The 14149-nt window shown below is 42.6% G+C and overlaps 1 protein-coding gene across 2 annotated transcripts in view; it reads right to left on the reverse strand.

Annotated features, from left to right (window-relative positions):
* LOC106565074 (proto-oncogene tyrosine-protein kinase Src) overlaps positions 1-14149 on the reverse strand; it is a 39432-nt gene that overhangs the window by 12903 nt on the left and 12380 nt on the right. For both annotated transcript variants that reach the window (XM_045691392.1, XM_014131707.2), the window contains 5 exons: positions 12305-12454; positions 11735-11890; positions 9764-9943; positions 9338-9414; positions 8945-9098 (listed from right to left, as the gene is read on the reverse strand). In XM_045691392.1, the coding sequence (XP_045547348.1) occupies positions 8945-9098; positions 9338-9414; positions 9764-9943; positions 11735-11890; positions 12305-12454 (717 nt within the window). The remainder of the gene's footprint in view (positions 1-8944; positions 9099-9337; positions 9415-9763; positions 9944-11734; positions 11891-12304; positions 12455-14149) is intronic.

Below are 14149 nucleotides of genomic sequence, written 5' to 3' on the forward strand. Positions count from 1 at the left end.
TCATGTCCAGACGATACTCTTGTTTTGTATCGTTCCATGTTTCTGGTATTATTAAAACGCACCCCCTGCACCTGCTTCTCGACTCCCAGCGTCTCCGTTACATAAGGGTTCTAAATCACACCGGTTTGAGCGTACACTGCAGGGAACACTGTAGAATGATCACACCCATGTGTTTGTACGCGTCAAAGGGTTAAAAAATGTTTAGTTAATTTTCATTATATTATTGATAGGACTAACATATGTGACCCGTTTCAAGAAACTAGTCATATGTCGCGGGTCACTACTTCACAGGAGAGCCGTTTGAACGTAAACTTTATTATTTAAATCAAAATGCATTTTTTGGCAGAAATGCCTTCTCGAACATGTGAACTTTCATGTGCCTTACTAACAAACTTGTATGCCATCTGTAAAAACAAATAAAATTGTTAACATTTCGAGCCTAGTTGGTTTAGCCATGATTGGCTGAGAATGAGTGGGCTGGACATGCCGAGAGATGAGTTTGGATTGGTCTGCCATATAGCACGCTTCTGACTATTGGAGCTGGTCAGTATGTCTAGGTAATCCTCTCTATCGCATTTTTTTTTATGTATAGCGTAGTAAAGTTAGTGTTCTGTTAGCTGGCTGGCTCGCTAGCTAACATTATGTGTATGCTCTCCATTTTCTGGAGGATCGAGTTTTGAAATCAGTGGAATTCGAGTATAATAGCTAAGGAGATGGAGAAAAGACCTGTCTCCGGATTAAATCGTCAAACTAAGGGCAACCATGGCCCTTCAACACCACTTCCAGCAGCATCTGGTCTCCCATCCAGGGACTGACCAGGAATAACCCTGCTTAGCTTCAGAAGCAAGTGGGATACATTTTTCCAAAGAACATTTTTGAAAGAATGTATAAAGCCATTTTTATAATATGGTACTTAGGCTCCATTTATGGTTATGGTAATTGTTTTGCTTAGAGCAGTAAGCAATTATGGGTTGTTGGGTTGGAGCCCGTTTTCATATTTCCTTGGTTATGCAAATATTTGTTTATTCATATCAAATGTTATTTGTCACATGTGCCGAATACAACAGGACCTTACCGTGAAATGCTTACTTACAAGCCCTTAACTCTTTCTTGAACGGCACTGTTGGTTAAGAAAATATTTACAAAATAAACTAAAGTAAAAAAAAAAGAGAAAAAAAGTGACAATAAAATAACAATAATGAGGCTATATATTGGGGGTACCAGTACCGAGTCAATGTGCGGGCGTACAGGTTAGTCAAAGTAATTTGTACATGTAGGTAGGGGTAAAGTGGCTATGCATAGATAATAAACAGCGGGTAGCAGCAGTGTAAAAACAAAGGAGGGGGGGTGTCAATGCAAATAGTCCACGTTGCCATTTTATTAATTGTTCAGCAGTCTTATGGCTTGGGGGTAGAAGCTGTTAAGGAGCCTTTTGGACCTAGACTTGGTGTTCCGGTACCGCTTGCCGTGCAGTAGCAGTGAGAACAGTCTATGACTTGGGTCACTGGAGACAATTTTAGATGACATTGAGAATATCATATTTGATTTCTATATATACACACCGTAATTTCCGGACTATTAAGCACACCTGAATATAAGCCGCACCCAGGGGCGGAAATCCCGGGGGGGACGGGGGGGACACGACCCCCCCATCCTGGGAAAAATATGATTTGTCCCCCCCAATATATCACTGAAACATAACTATGTAAGTTAAATAATATTAATAATACGCAATGAAAGCAATTGTGCTGATTATAGACACTTAATAGCGCGTTTTTAAGTTTCAAAAGATTGCGACCCCCCCACCCTTTGCCTCACAATGGTTTGATCCACTGCCAGTTCCTTAGCTTGCTAGGTAACGTAGAGGTCGTATCTACTGTCTGAAAGGCACTCAATGCACGTAACTGACGTGAGGTTCATCCAGTCAATCACACACACACACTAGCTGAATATGCAGAGCTAGCGGGCAAATATTAACTATTAAGCTAGCTAGTACCTATTCCATTTATGTGGCCTCGTCAAAGATGGAATCTTTGCTATCGTCAATTTATTCCAAGATCAGCATGATAAGGTTAGCGATAAACTGAAGTCCAAACTGAACAGAACTACACTCTCTTCTTACCATTGTCTTAAATATATTTAATGGTCTCGTTGCAAAAGCTAAATTGTCGCAAGGGAACTTTATTTATTTATTTTATTTCAACTTTATTTAACCCGGGTAGCAAAGATTATAGCAAACACCACTGAAACGGAATTGGTGCTCGCTAGCTTTGCAAATTCAGCTATTGTTGGAAGCCAGCCAATATGAAACAAACGATTAAAATTACAAAAGGTTGCAGCATATGTTGTGTAAATGATGAACTCATACAGCTGTCAACTCTTGTCATTTTAATCCGTTTCACATTTGCTAGCTACCTTTTAGATCGAAGTCCACATAGAATGATAGAAGATAAGATGATAGAAGCCCATCTCCTACTGTAAATAACCTACACACTGTGTGTGTGTGTAGCCAGCTAGGTAGAAAAATGGCAGAAAAAAGACTGACATCAGAGTATTTTTCAGTACACCAAAACGCAAAGTAAGAACCCTAGTAGCCTAATATCTCAAAGACTAGTTGATAAAATGTTCATAAGAAAGAAGTGAAATGCTAATAGAAATGTTTCACATTGATGTCATTAGGCAGAGCAGGCAACAGATGGTACACAGACAGCAGAGTTGGGGACAGATATGCAGGGACAGACTGGCAGAGACAGGGAGTCTCAGGTAAGTTTGAGTCTTTGTTTGGCAACATTATGAAAGGTTCTAATTTTTTTAAACTTGTAAAATAGGGACATAATTGGAAAATGCCATAGATACCCCCACTCTCAACTTACTGAACTAAGATTTGTTTAAGGCAATGGTATTGCTGTTTTGATTAATTGTGTAGTTTTGGGTACCGGTAGTTAGGAGTACGGCAAACACCTTATTTCTTTTCTAGGAGACAGACTGAGTCAGTGAGGGTGGTGAAAGGGAAAGAGCCAGGGAGAGAGACTTCAGAGGACAGTGTCACAGCCACGGCAGGAACAGGTGTCACCCTTGTTGCCAGCAGCACCAGTATAGGGGACAGTGGCACAGCATTGTCCAGTTACCTCAGTGATGGCACAAAACCATATCAGCCACACCCACAATTTATAGAACCGCAAACTCTTGCCAACAGAGTGTTGACGTTTCATTATAACCCATCAATAAAAGGAGTGTTGTGTTTTCACTGTAGCCAAGGGTTTTCAAGCCAGCCATCTTTTGGCCAAAGAGCAGATGCTGCCTTCATTAGTGCAGGATTTAGGAACTGGAGAAAAGCCATTGAAAAATTCACAGCACATCAAAACTGCCAAACCCACCGCCACTTTGTAACTGTAACAGCACACCAGCTAAATCCAATCAGTGCCCAGTTATCCAGCGCGTGGGGTAAACAGCAGGAGGACGCAAGGCATTGCTTGATGAAAATTGTTAGTTCGGTGCGGCATGTAGTAAGACAGAGACAAGCCTTTAGAGGCCACACGGATGACAGTGGGAATTTATACCAGCTTTTGAAACGTAGGGCAGAAGAGCATGACCCCATTTTACTGAAGTGGTTAACAGAGCGTACCACAATGTACACAGGCCCCAAAGCACAGAATGAAATTCTGAACATCATGGCCAATACAGTCATTCAAGGCATTGCAGCTGAGATTAGGTCTCTTCCGATTGTACAATTTTCAGTAATTGTTGATGGTACTCAAGATGTCTCTGGTGCTGAACAGGAGAGTGTCTGCCTGCATTATGTTGACCATGACCTTGTCCCTCACAAGGAGTTTATTGGGCTATACAGGGTGTCGGAGACAACAGGCGAGGGCATTGCGAAAGTGGCAACTGATGTGTTGTTGAGGCTCAATTTGCCCATGTCTGGCTTACGTGGGCAGAGCTACGATGGTGACTCTAAACATGGCAGGAAAATACACAGGTGCACAGGCAATTGTGAGGAGGCAGCAGCCATTAGCCCTCTATGTGCATTGTGGAGCACACTGTGTAAATCTGATTACACAGGCTGGCTGCACAGCCTCCCCACTGATCCGGGATTCCCTTTCTTGGGTCCATCAGTTAGGTGTCCTCTATGGCCAGTCAGGAAAGTTTAAGAGCATGTTTGAATCAATTGCCACGTCCAAAGATACAAATCTGACCACCCTGAAACCCCTATGTCCAACGAGGTGGACTGTGCGGAATACTGCTATTAGAGCTGTGCTAGGGCAGTATGAGCGGGTACTAAGCAGCCTAGAGGAGATGGCAAAAACTGCATCCAAGACAGCTTCAACTGCCAGTGGCTTATTCGAGCACTTCAGCAAAGGCAAGACTGTGTTGGGCCTCACAATTGCCTCTGCTGTTCTTGGAGAGCTTGAATGTCTAAACATTTCACTGCAGAAGAAAACTCAGACTGTCTCTGGTATGCAGGCTGCAGTCGAGTGTGTGCGGTCATCTCTTAGGGGCAAGAGAAATGACGAAAGCTACCTTGCACTGTATGAGAAAGCAACAACATTGATTGACTCTAGTGAATCCATTGAGACGCACTCAAGACGATTTGCTGGCAAAACAGTGGATCACTATAGGGCAGAATTTTTTTAAGTGTTGGATGGTGTGGAGGTTCAGTTTGGCGACCGTTTTGACCAGGACAGTCTAAACGTCCTGCAAAAGTTGGAAAGAGCGCTTCTCACGGGGGAGTTGGATGAGTCTCTAGATCAGTACCCAGAGCTGAACATAGATTCTCTTTCAGTGCAGATCCCTCTCTTTCACAACAAATACCCCTGTAGCAGCAGTGGAGAGGCAGCAGAGGTCCTCAGGAGGCTTCCAGTGGAGGTGCGGGGGTTGTTTGACCAAGTTGAGGTGCTGATCAGAATTTTGTTTGTGGTGCCAGTGTCTTCATGTGAGGCTGAGAGGAGTTTCAGTGCACTCCGCAGGTTGAAGACTTGGTTACGGGCTAGCATGGGCCAAGAGAGACTGAACGGCGTAGTTGTCTGTAATGTACATAAAGACAGGCTGGACAGTCTCAAGAGGGAAAATATCTGCCAGCAATTTGTTGGATCCATTGAAACCCGCAAACATATGTTCGGTTCTTTTGTTCAGTAGTGTGTATAGCAGTGAGGGGTACTACAACCCCTGCATATTTTGAGGCAAGGCAGGCAAGGTTTTGAGCGGTCCTCAGGGACCTCCACCCCCTCTATATTATATGTAAAGTTACTGGAAACCTTGTAGTACTGAATACGTTCATTACACTTTTTTATTTCACAGACCCCTTGCAATTACACCAGGGACCCCTAGGGCTCCATGGACCCCTGTTTGAGAACCCCTGGTGTATAGTATGATATTTGTTCTTTTGTTTAGTAGTTTTCAGTTTTTAGTACATGGCAGTACACTTACTAATTATTTATTTAATGTTATTTTATTTAAAATTGCATACTTTGTGTGACATACTTGTCCATAGCTGCTGTTTGAAGAGTTGAGACACAGACTGAAGGATATTTTTGTTGATTTATTTGGGTTATTCATTTTGCTTTTAGAACTGTACTTATTTTTAGCTTTTTGTTCTTGTAAAGCTATTGTAGTAGACTCAGGCCAGTGGCACATATTTAATGACTTCATAAATGTATCAGAAAAAGTAAAATTAAAAGGTCAATTCAATGCGGAGAACAACTTTGTGATGTTACTGAATGGAGATTATTTTAGACGAGATCACACCATGTTCATTGTATTTACGAAAACTGCACCCATACAGTGTACAGTACCATTGCCACCTGCTGGCCTTTCTTGGTATTGCTGGTTGTAAATACAAATACCTGCAGACATACTGGACTGATAAGGAACACTGCTATAACTATTATTAGTAGTAGTATTATGATGATTTAAACATTTGAACAAGTTGGGACAACCCTTCTGTTAACTACTGTACCTATCAATTATCCAGTAGTAGTAATTATGGTTCCTCAATATACATTTAACATATTACAACGTAGGCTATGTGTTACAGCAATACTTTTGGTGTCCCCCTCAGGAATTGCTCTTGAGAAAATGTAATGTAATTGTCCCCTCCAAAGTTGATGTCAGATTTTCGCCCCTGGCCGCACCCACTGAATTTAAAAATATATATTATTTTGAACATAAATAAGCCGCACATGTCCATAAGCCGCAGGTGCCTACCGGTACATTGAAACAAATCAACTTTACACAGGCTTTAACGAAACACGGCTTGGTAACAAAAATAAATAGGCTTTAACGAAACACGGCTTGTAACAAAAAATTAAAAATATCAGTAAGCTTTAGTTGTCTTTTTGCACTGAGTCAATTCCTCACGCTGCTGTTTCCAACGTCTTATAATCGACTCATTAAGACCAAGCTCCCGTGCAGCAGCTCTATTTCCTTTTCCAACAGCCAGATAAATCGCCTTCAACTTGAAAGCTGCATCATATGCATTTCTCCGTGTCTTTGCCATGATGAGGGTGACAAAATGACTACCGTAATCAGAATGATGGGAAGTTTGAGAGCGCTCGATTTAATCTAAACAGTAAACAAAAAAGTTGTTTGACCTTAACCCGTTCGGCAATTTCATTGGTCTAATGAAATCTTCATGCTGCCAAAAAAGTGAGCACGTCACAGAATGTGTTTTTTTGGAGAAAAAAAAATTGAAAGCGGGAAAAATCCATATATTAGCCGCGTCATTGTTTAAGCCGCGAGGTTCAAAGCCTGGGAAAAAAGTTGCGGCTTATAGTCCGGAATTTACGGTAGGTATGGTGTACGCATTATTTGGTTATGAGATCTCTTATTATGGTCCTATGATTTGAAATAGAAATAGGTCAATTATGCCCTCTAGCCTCCATTAGTTGGTGGTACGGGTGGGCCTGCCCAGATAGCCACCTATTGGGTATAAGAGACAGGAAGTATATGTATTTGTATTTATTATGGATCCCCATTAGCTGCTGCCAAGGCAACAGCTACTCTTCCTGGGGTCCAGCAAAATTAAGGCAGTTACAATACATTCACAGACTGTATGCCCTCAGGCCCCTACCCCACCACTACCACATATATACAGTACAAAATCCATGTGTGTGTATAGTGCGTATGCTATCGTGTGTGTATGCATGTGTCTGTGCCTATGTTTGTGTTGCTTCACAGTCCCCGCTGTTCCATATTGGGTTTATTTTATCTGTTTTTTAAATACAATTTTACTGCTTGCATGAGTTACTTGATGTGAAATAGAGTTCCATGTAGTCATGGCTCTATGTAGTACTGTGCGCCTTCCATAGTCTGTTCTGGACTTGGGGACTGTGAAGAGACTTCTTGGCATGTCTTGTGGGGTATGCATGGGTGTCCGAGCTGTGTGCAAGTAGTTCAAACAGACGGCTTGGTGTATTCAACATGTCAATACCTCTCATAAATACATGCAGTTATGAAGTCAATCTCTCCTCCACTTTGAGGCAGGAGAGATTGACATGCATATTATTAATATTAGCTCTCTGTGTACATCCAAGGGCCAGCCGTACTGCCCTGTTCTGAACCAAGTCCTTTTTTGTTGCACCTGACCACACGACTGAACAGTAGTCCAGGTGCGACAAAACTAGGGCTGTAGGACCTGCCTTGTTGACAGTGCCTTATCATGGACATACTTCTCCCCATTTTAGCTACTGTTGTATCAATATGTTTTGACCATGACAGTTTACAATCCAGGGTAACTCCAAGCAGTTTAGTCACCTCAACTTGCTCAATTTCCACATTATTTATTACAAGATTTAGTTGAGGTTTACAGTTTAGTGAATGATTTGTCCCAAATACAATGCGTTTAGGTTTAGAAATATTTAGGACTAACTTATTCCTTGCCACCCACTTTGAAACTAACTGCAGCTCTTTGTTATGTGTTGCAGTCATTTCAGAAGTAAGGCCTACCAGGAGTGAAAAATGTTTGGGATACCGAGTTGGAATACATTTGAACCACATATGTTTTACCTTGATCGTTTTAGTTTACCTGGAATATTAGAACCTTTGTTTACCTTGCACTTATCATTACGGATTCTACAAATAAAATGTTTTAAGTTTTATTCATGACGTCATCGGTTTCATTTGAATTCTAGGGTTTCTAATTGGCTTTTGGATGCGTCCCAATCTTGCAACTGCTTTTCCCATGGCTATTCAAAAACCGCTACAAGCAGTCTGACGGCTTGTAGATAGAAACTCTCTGAGCCTGTTGGTATAAGATCTCATTCTCCGATACCGTCTGCCTAAAAGTAAGGGAGTGAACAGCTCGTGGCTGGGGTGTGTGGGGTCCTCGATGATGCTGCAGGACTTCCTCAGGCACTGTTTCAAGTAGATGTCCTGGATGGGTGGGAACACGGCCCCAGTGATGTACTGGGCCATCTTCACCACCAGCTGGAGGACCTTGTATTCGTGGACGGAGCAATTTCCGTACCAGGCCGTGATGCAACCGGTCAGAACACTCTCGATGGTGCAGCGGTAGTATTAGGAGAGTACCCGGGGGTGGCATGACACATTTTTTCAGCTGCCTTAGGAAGTAGAAGCACTGTTGTGCCCTCTTGACAAGAGTGGTGGTGTTGTTGGTCCATGTCAAGTCCTTGGTGATGTGGATGCAGAGGAACTTAAAACTGTAGTCTCTACTGCAGTTCCATTGATGTGCGATGTCTTTGCTTCCTGAAGTCAACAATCAACTCCTTTGTTTTGCTGACGTTGAGGGAGAGGTTGTCCTGGCAGCACAATGTCAGTTCACGTACCTAGAGATATTGGACCCAGACCAGAGCCTTATCCTCTAAGACGGGAAGTTGGCCACTTTATACACAGAGACCAGTTGGAAGGAAAACCAGGTTAAACACGGGTCCTCCAAAACCAGGTTTAAGACACACAACTACAGATGTGACCTGGACTGAAGCCTTACCCTGTCTGGCAGTGTACTCGTTGTCCTCTATGAGGCGGGCCAGGCCAAAGTCGGCCACTTTACACACCAGGTTGTCTCCTACGAGGATGTTGGCAGCCCTGAGGTCTCTGTGGACGTAGTTCATCCTCTCTACGTATGCCATCCCTGCTGCAATCTGGGAGAGTAGAGGGGAAATGAGATGAAATGAGAGGGAGAGAGAGTTAGAGGATGAGAATGGATAGAGGGAAAAGGATAAAAAGTGAGAGGAAGAATAGATACAGCAGAAAGAGGGACAATCAGGGAATAAGGTGAAGAAAGGAGGGGAACAAAAGAAGATGGCAAAATAACTTAAATTGACTTAAATAATTTAATTACATGAAAAAGGTATAATCAACATTGCACTGAATGTCCCACCTGAGATGCCATATCCACTAGCTGGGGTAGACGTAGCAGCTTGCCCGTGTCACCTTTGAGGAAGTCCAACAGGCTACCTGTGGGAGCGACAGCGTTATCAGCATACTGAGAGAGAGAAGGCAGGAGGGAGGGAACACAAGAACAAGATGTGTGTGAGCATGCACATGCCAGCTTGAACCATAGTCCATTGTAGTCAGTGATGATGAAGTGTGTGTGTTTGTGTGTCTCATGTACTAAGTAAGTGATGATTATGATTACGTGGCACCCTATTCCCTACATAGTGCAATACTTACGTGATAATGTGTGTGTTTGTAACAATAGTGGTAGCCACATCTGTTCTATAACCCCATCCCTGGAAGCAACGTTATTTTTGGAAACGATGGACAGCCATACTGATAATAATGATGATGTGTGGTCTACAGTTACCTTGGGTCATGTACTCAGTGACGATGTAGATGGGTTCCTCAGACACCACAGCGTAGAGCTGCACCAGTTTCTCGTGTCTCAGCTTCTTCATGACCTGCGCCTCCTGGAGGAAGGCCTCTGGGGACATGGTGCCTGTCTTCAGGGTCTTGATGGCCACCCGCGTTGTACCGTTCCACTTCCCTGTGGAAACACAAAAGCTATAGGTCAGAGACCCTAGCCAACATAGCTAAAGGAGTAAATTATTTCTCTCGGCGACCCAGACAATCCATGGTACAGGCGCACGTTTCTGCCACAAGCAACCACACAGTTCTTATATGAAGTTATAGGTGAAATACATGAAATTGGAATGAAAAGTAGAGCCTGACAGATATGGTATTTTTGGATCCGATACCGATTGTTTTTAGAATGAAAATATTCACGATAACCGATATATCTGCTGATATTTGTATTATTATAGCTGGAATATTTGTATTGTTTTTACAAATCTGTATGATTGTGCTTAAAACAGCCCTTCAAAAGATACTCAGAAAGCAGTTTTTTTTCATTTGAGGAAAGAGCATTAATGTAAGCGCCACATTGAATTTAAGAGCACAAGAAAGACAAGATTGTTTTTGATGGAAAAACTGTGTGTTACTCTAGTGAAAGGAGGATAAACTGCACTGATTCCAGCAAAATGTGTATCTGAAGACTGAGCTGCCTCATGCTAGCCAGCTGGAAAACAACGACATAGGACATATTTTCAATATATTGGTATTTAGCCATGTTTTCACTGATTTCTGGTAGTTGTCACTTAAAAAGGAAAAACATCAATCACAACATTTGCGGCTGGCACAGCGCTGCCTCTCGCCCCAAGTGTTGCCTCAGTGAATGGTCCTTGCTATCCGGGTTCCTTGGGACGTCCCTACCCCATTGAAGTAGAAATACAAAATGGTTACAGTAAGGGTTAAGGTTTGGGTTAGGTAAGGTAAGGGTTATTGTTAGGGTATGGGTTAGGGTTTAGCGAAGAGACATCCAAGGATTCAGGATAGCACTAACCCTCAGTGAACGGAGTCAAGTACTCTCACACAGCTAGTTAGCTGGCTCGATGGGGATGGCAAAACGTGAATTTGGACCAGTCCCTGACAAGAAACAAACCAAACATCAAAACGTAGCTACAGAGCGCTACTTTGTAACCTGCTATGTTTTTTTTAATGTCTCTGAAAACTGAATGACAGAGCTTGAGTAATACCCTTTGCAGAGAGGAAACATTACACACCAGATTTCACAGGCTTCACTAAAGGGCTGTAGCTCTGTACCACAGAGTTGAACATTCTTAGCACGGCACTTACTGTACATTTGGGCATAGCATCCATAGTTTGTCACGACACCCAACACAATACCATGACACTCCATGTAACAGTATATGGCCAGTGTGCAGTTTTGGGCACTTTATTGAGCTGGCAAGCTTCTACCCACTCAGCACTTACTGTAAAAGCAATAACAGTAAAAGCCAATTTATGCGGTCTGGAGGCTCCGTATGGAGGGTGTGCCACAATTGTGGAGCCTCCGGAGGCCAAATCAAGCTCTGTACCTCATTGCCATGAGCCTGCTAAATTTTGTAACAATGCGAAGGGCTCTGTATAGCTCCACATTGACATGATTGGTTGATGGTAGGTGGGGGCAGTATGTACTGTACAAACACAAACTCACTTCCTTGACACCTTCCTTAATGTCAATGCGGAGCTACACGGAGGTTCCGCAATTGTCTCACCACATCCGTCCTGAGCTTTCGGACCGCATTGCCGGATCAAGCATAAATCGACTTTTATACAGTGTCCAGCATTGCTGTAGCGCGCCAAGGCTAGATAGGCTTAGAATGCCTTTTTTTCTCCAAGCGTGTTCTCTGCATTTTATAAAATCAAGCCTTTTTGGTGGATTACATACAGATACAAATACATCCGTAAAAGGCTAATGTGTGCACGCGCATCTTACCCATCCAGACCTCTCCAAAACAGCCCTGGCCCAGTTTGAGGTCGAGGTGGAGCGATTCCCGTGGGATTTCCCAGGCATCGCGGGCCAGGCCCTGGGTCTGAGGCTTCAGCACGGGACACACCTCCGTCAGACAGTGGCACAGCCCGTCTGCATGCTCTGGGGTTAGGTAGGGAGAGATAGAAAGAGGCATACTGTTACCACCTAGACATTTAGCACTGTCCACCCTTGTTACCACTTTTCCACATTAGGCAGTAGAAGCAGAGTTTTCTGCGAGACATTTCTGATAATTGTCAGCTGTGCCAATCTGTTTGATATTCTTATTGAGTTATTGAGCAATGTCTGTGTAGCCTGTGTATAAATAAAAGAGAGATAGCTGTACTATTCACTTTACACTAGTTGGAAAACAGAATGACAATTGCCCCCATCATGACCTTGACATGCATATTATAGTACATGGACAAATAAATACAAAAACATTCACTTCAAGTTTGGTGTTACTCTCTGTATAATAGGAATTTTTGTAAGTAAGTAGCAAAGGCGTTACAAATGTGATTATAATGTGTTACTTACTGCGATAGTGGAAGACCAGCTGCTGCAGACTGCTGAACTGGGTGCGTGAGGTGATATAGAAACCGCCGCTGTCTAGCTTGCGTATCTTGTAGTGTTTGACGTTGAGACCTTTAGTGTTGTCATAGTCCAACACGGACAGGCAATAGGCTCCTGTTCATAAAAATAGAATTAGAAAATAATTACAAAGTGTGTGTGTGTGTATATAAAACGAGAGATGGGTCAAAACAAATTAAATTGAATTCAAACGATATTGTCCCAGCAGAGAAATTCATTGCACAGCCATGAGCACATTAGAAACAATAATAGAACAAAATTGATCTCCAGAATTTGGAACGGCTGATGCTAAAAACAACCTGTACACTACAACCAGTACAGAGGGTAAGCCTCAATAGCACTGTGCTCTATCGTTATTTCTAACAACATGCAACTGTGAAACTCCACTCCCTACGCCTTTATAAATCACTAAAACACAATCAACAGTCAGCACTCACAGCTGTACCACTACCTATAGAATCCATGGTGAATATCAATCACTGGTGGATGCATACGAAGAGCAAATTCTGATTACGCACTTCCCATACACTTCAATTGTGAGACACTTGCATGTTATAATATAAAATAGTCATTATCAGACACTTTTATCCAAAGCCACTTAAATAACGGTCAACTTTAACAGTGACATATACACTCAGTGGCCAGTTTTGTATTTGTATTTATGGATCCCATTAGCTCTTCCTGGGATCAAGTTTATTAGTTACAGCTATCTATTAGGGGGCACGGAAATAATGCTCAATTGGTATCGAGGGACCTAACGTGTGCCAGGAAGACATTCCCCACACCATCTCCACCAGCCTGTATCGTTGACACCAGGCAGGATGGGTCCATGGACTCGCGCTGCTTACGCCAAATCCTTACTCTGCCATCAGAATGATGCCACAGGAAACGGGATTCAGCAGACCAGGCAATGTTTTTCTACTGCTCAATTGTCCAGTGTTGGTGATTGCGTGCCCACTGGAGCTGCTTCTTTTTGATAGAGTGGAACCCGGTGTGGTCGTCTGCTGCAATAGCCCATTCATAACAAGGACCAACAAGTTGTGCATTCCGAGATGCCGTTCTGCACACCACTGTTGTACTGCACCGTTATTTGCCTGTTTGTGGTCCGCCTGTTAGCTTGCACAATTCCTGCCATTCTCCTTCAACCTCAGGACTACAGCTGACTGGATGTTTTTTGTAACCATTCTCGGTAAATCATAGACACTGTCGTGCGTGAAAAGTCCAAGAGGCCAGCCGTTTCAGAGATACTGAAACCGCCACTGTCGATCCAGTGGCGGTCGTTGCCATTTAATATACAGTACCAGTCAAAAGTTTGGACACACCTACTCATTCAAGGGTTTTTCTTTATTTTTACTATTTAATACATTGTAGAATAATAGTGAAGAGATCAAAACTATGAAATAACACATATGGAATCATGTAGAAACCAAAAAAAGTGTTAAAACAAATCAAAATAGATTTTCTATTTGAGATTCTTCAAAGTAGCCACCCTTTGCGTTGATGACAGCTTTGCACAATCTTGGCATTCTCTCAACCAGCTTCATGAGGTCGTCACCTGGAATGCATTTCAATTAACAGGTGTGCCTTGTTAAAAGTTAATTTGTGGAATTTATTTCCAACTTAATTCGTTTGGTAAAAGACCAAGTCCATATTATGACAAGACCAGATCAAATAAGCAAAGATAAATAATAGTCCATCATTACTTTAAGACATGAAGGTCAGTCAATCCAGAAATGAGTACACATTTTAGATTTTTAGTTCCAACTGCAGTGTTTTTGTAAGACGCGGAGT

This window comes from Salmo salar, chromosome ssa12 (assembly GCF_905237065.1).
Source record: "Salmo salar chromosome ssa12, Ssal_v3.1, whole genome shotgun sequence".
NCBI lineage: Eukaryota > Metazoa > Chordata > Actinopteri > Salmoniformes > Salmonidae > Salmo > Salmo salar.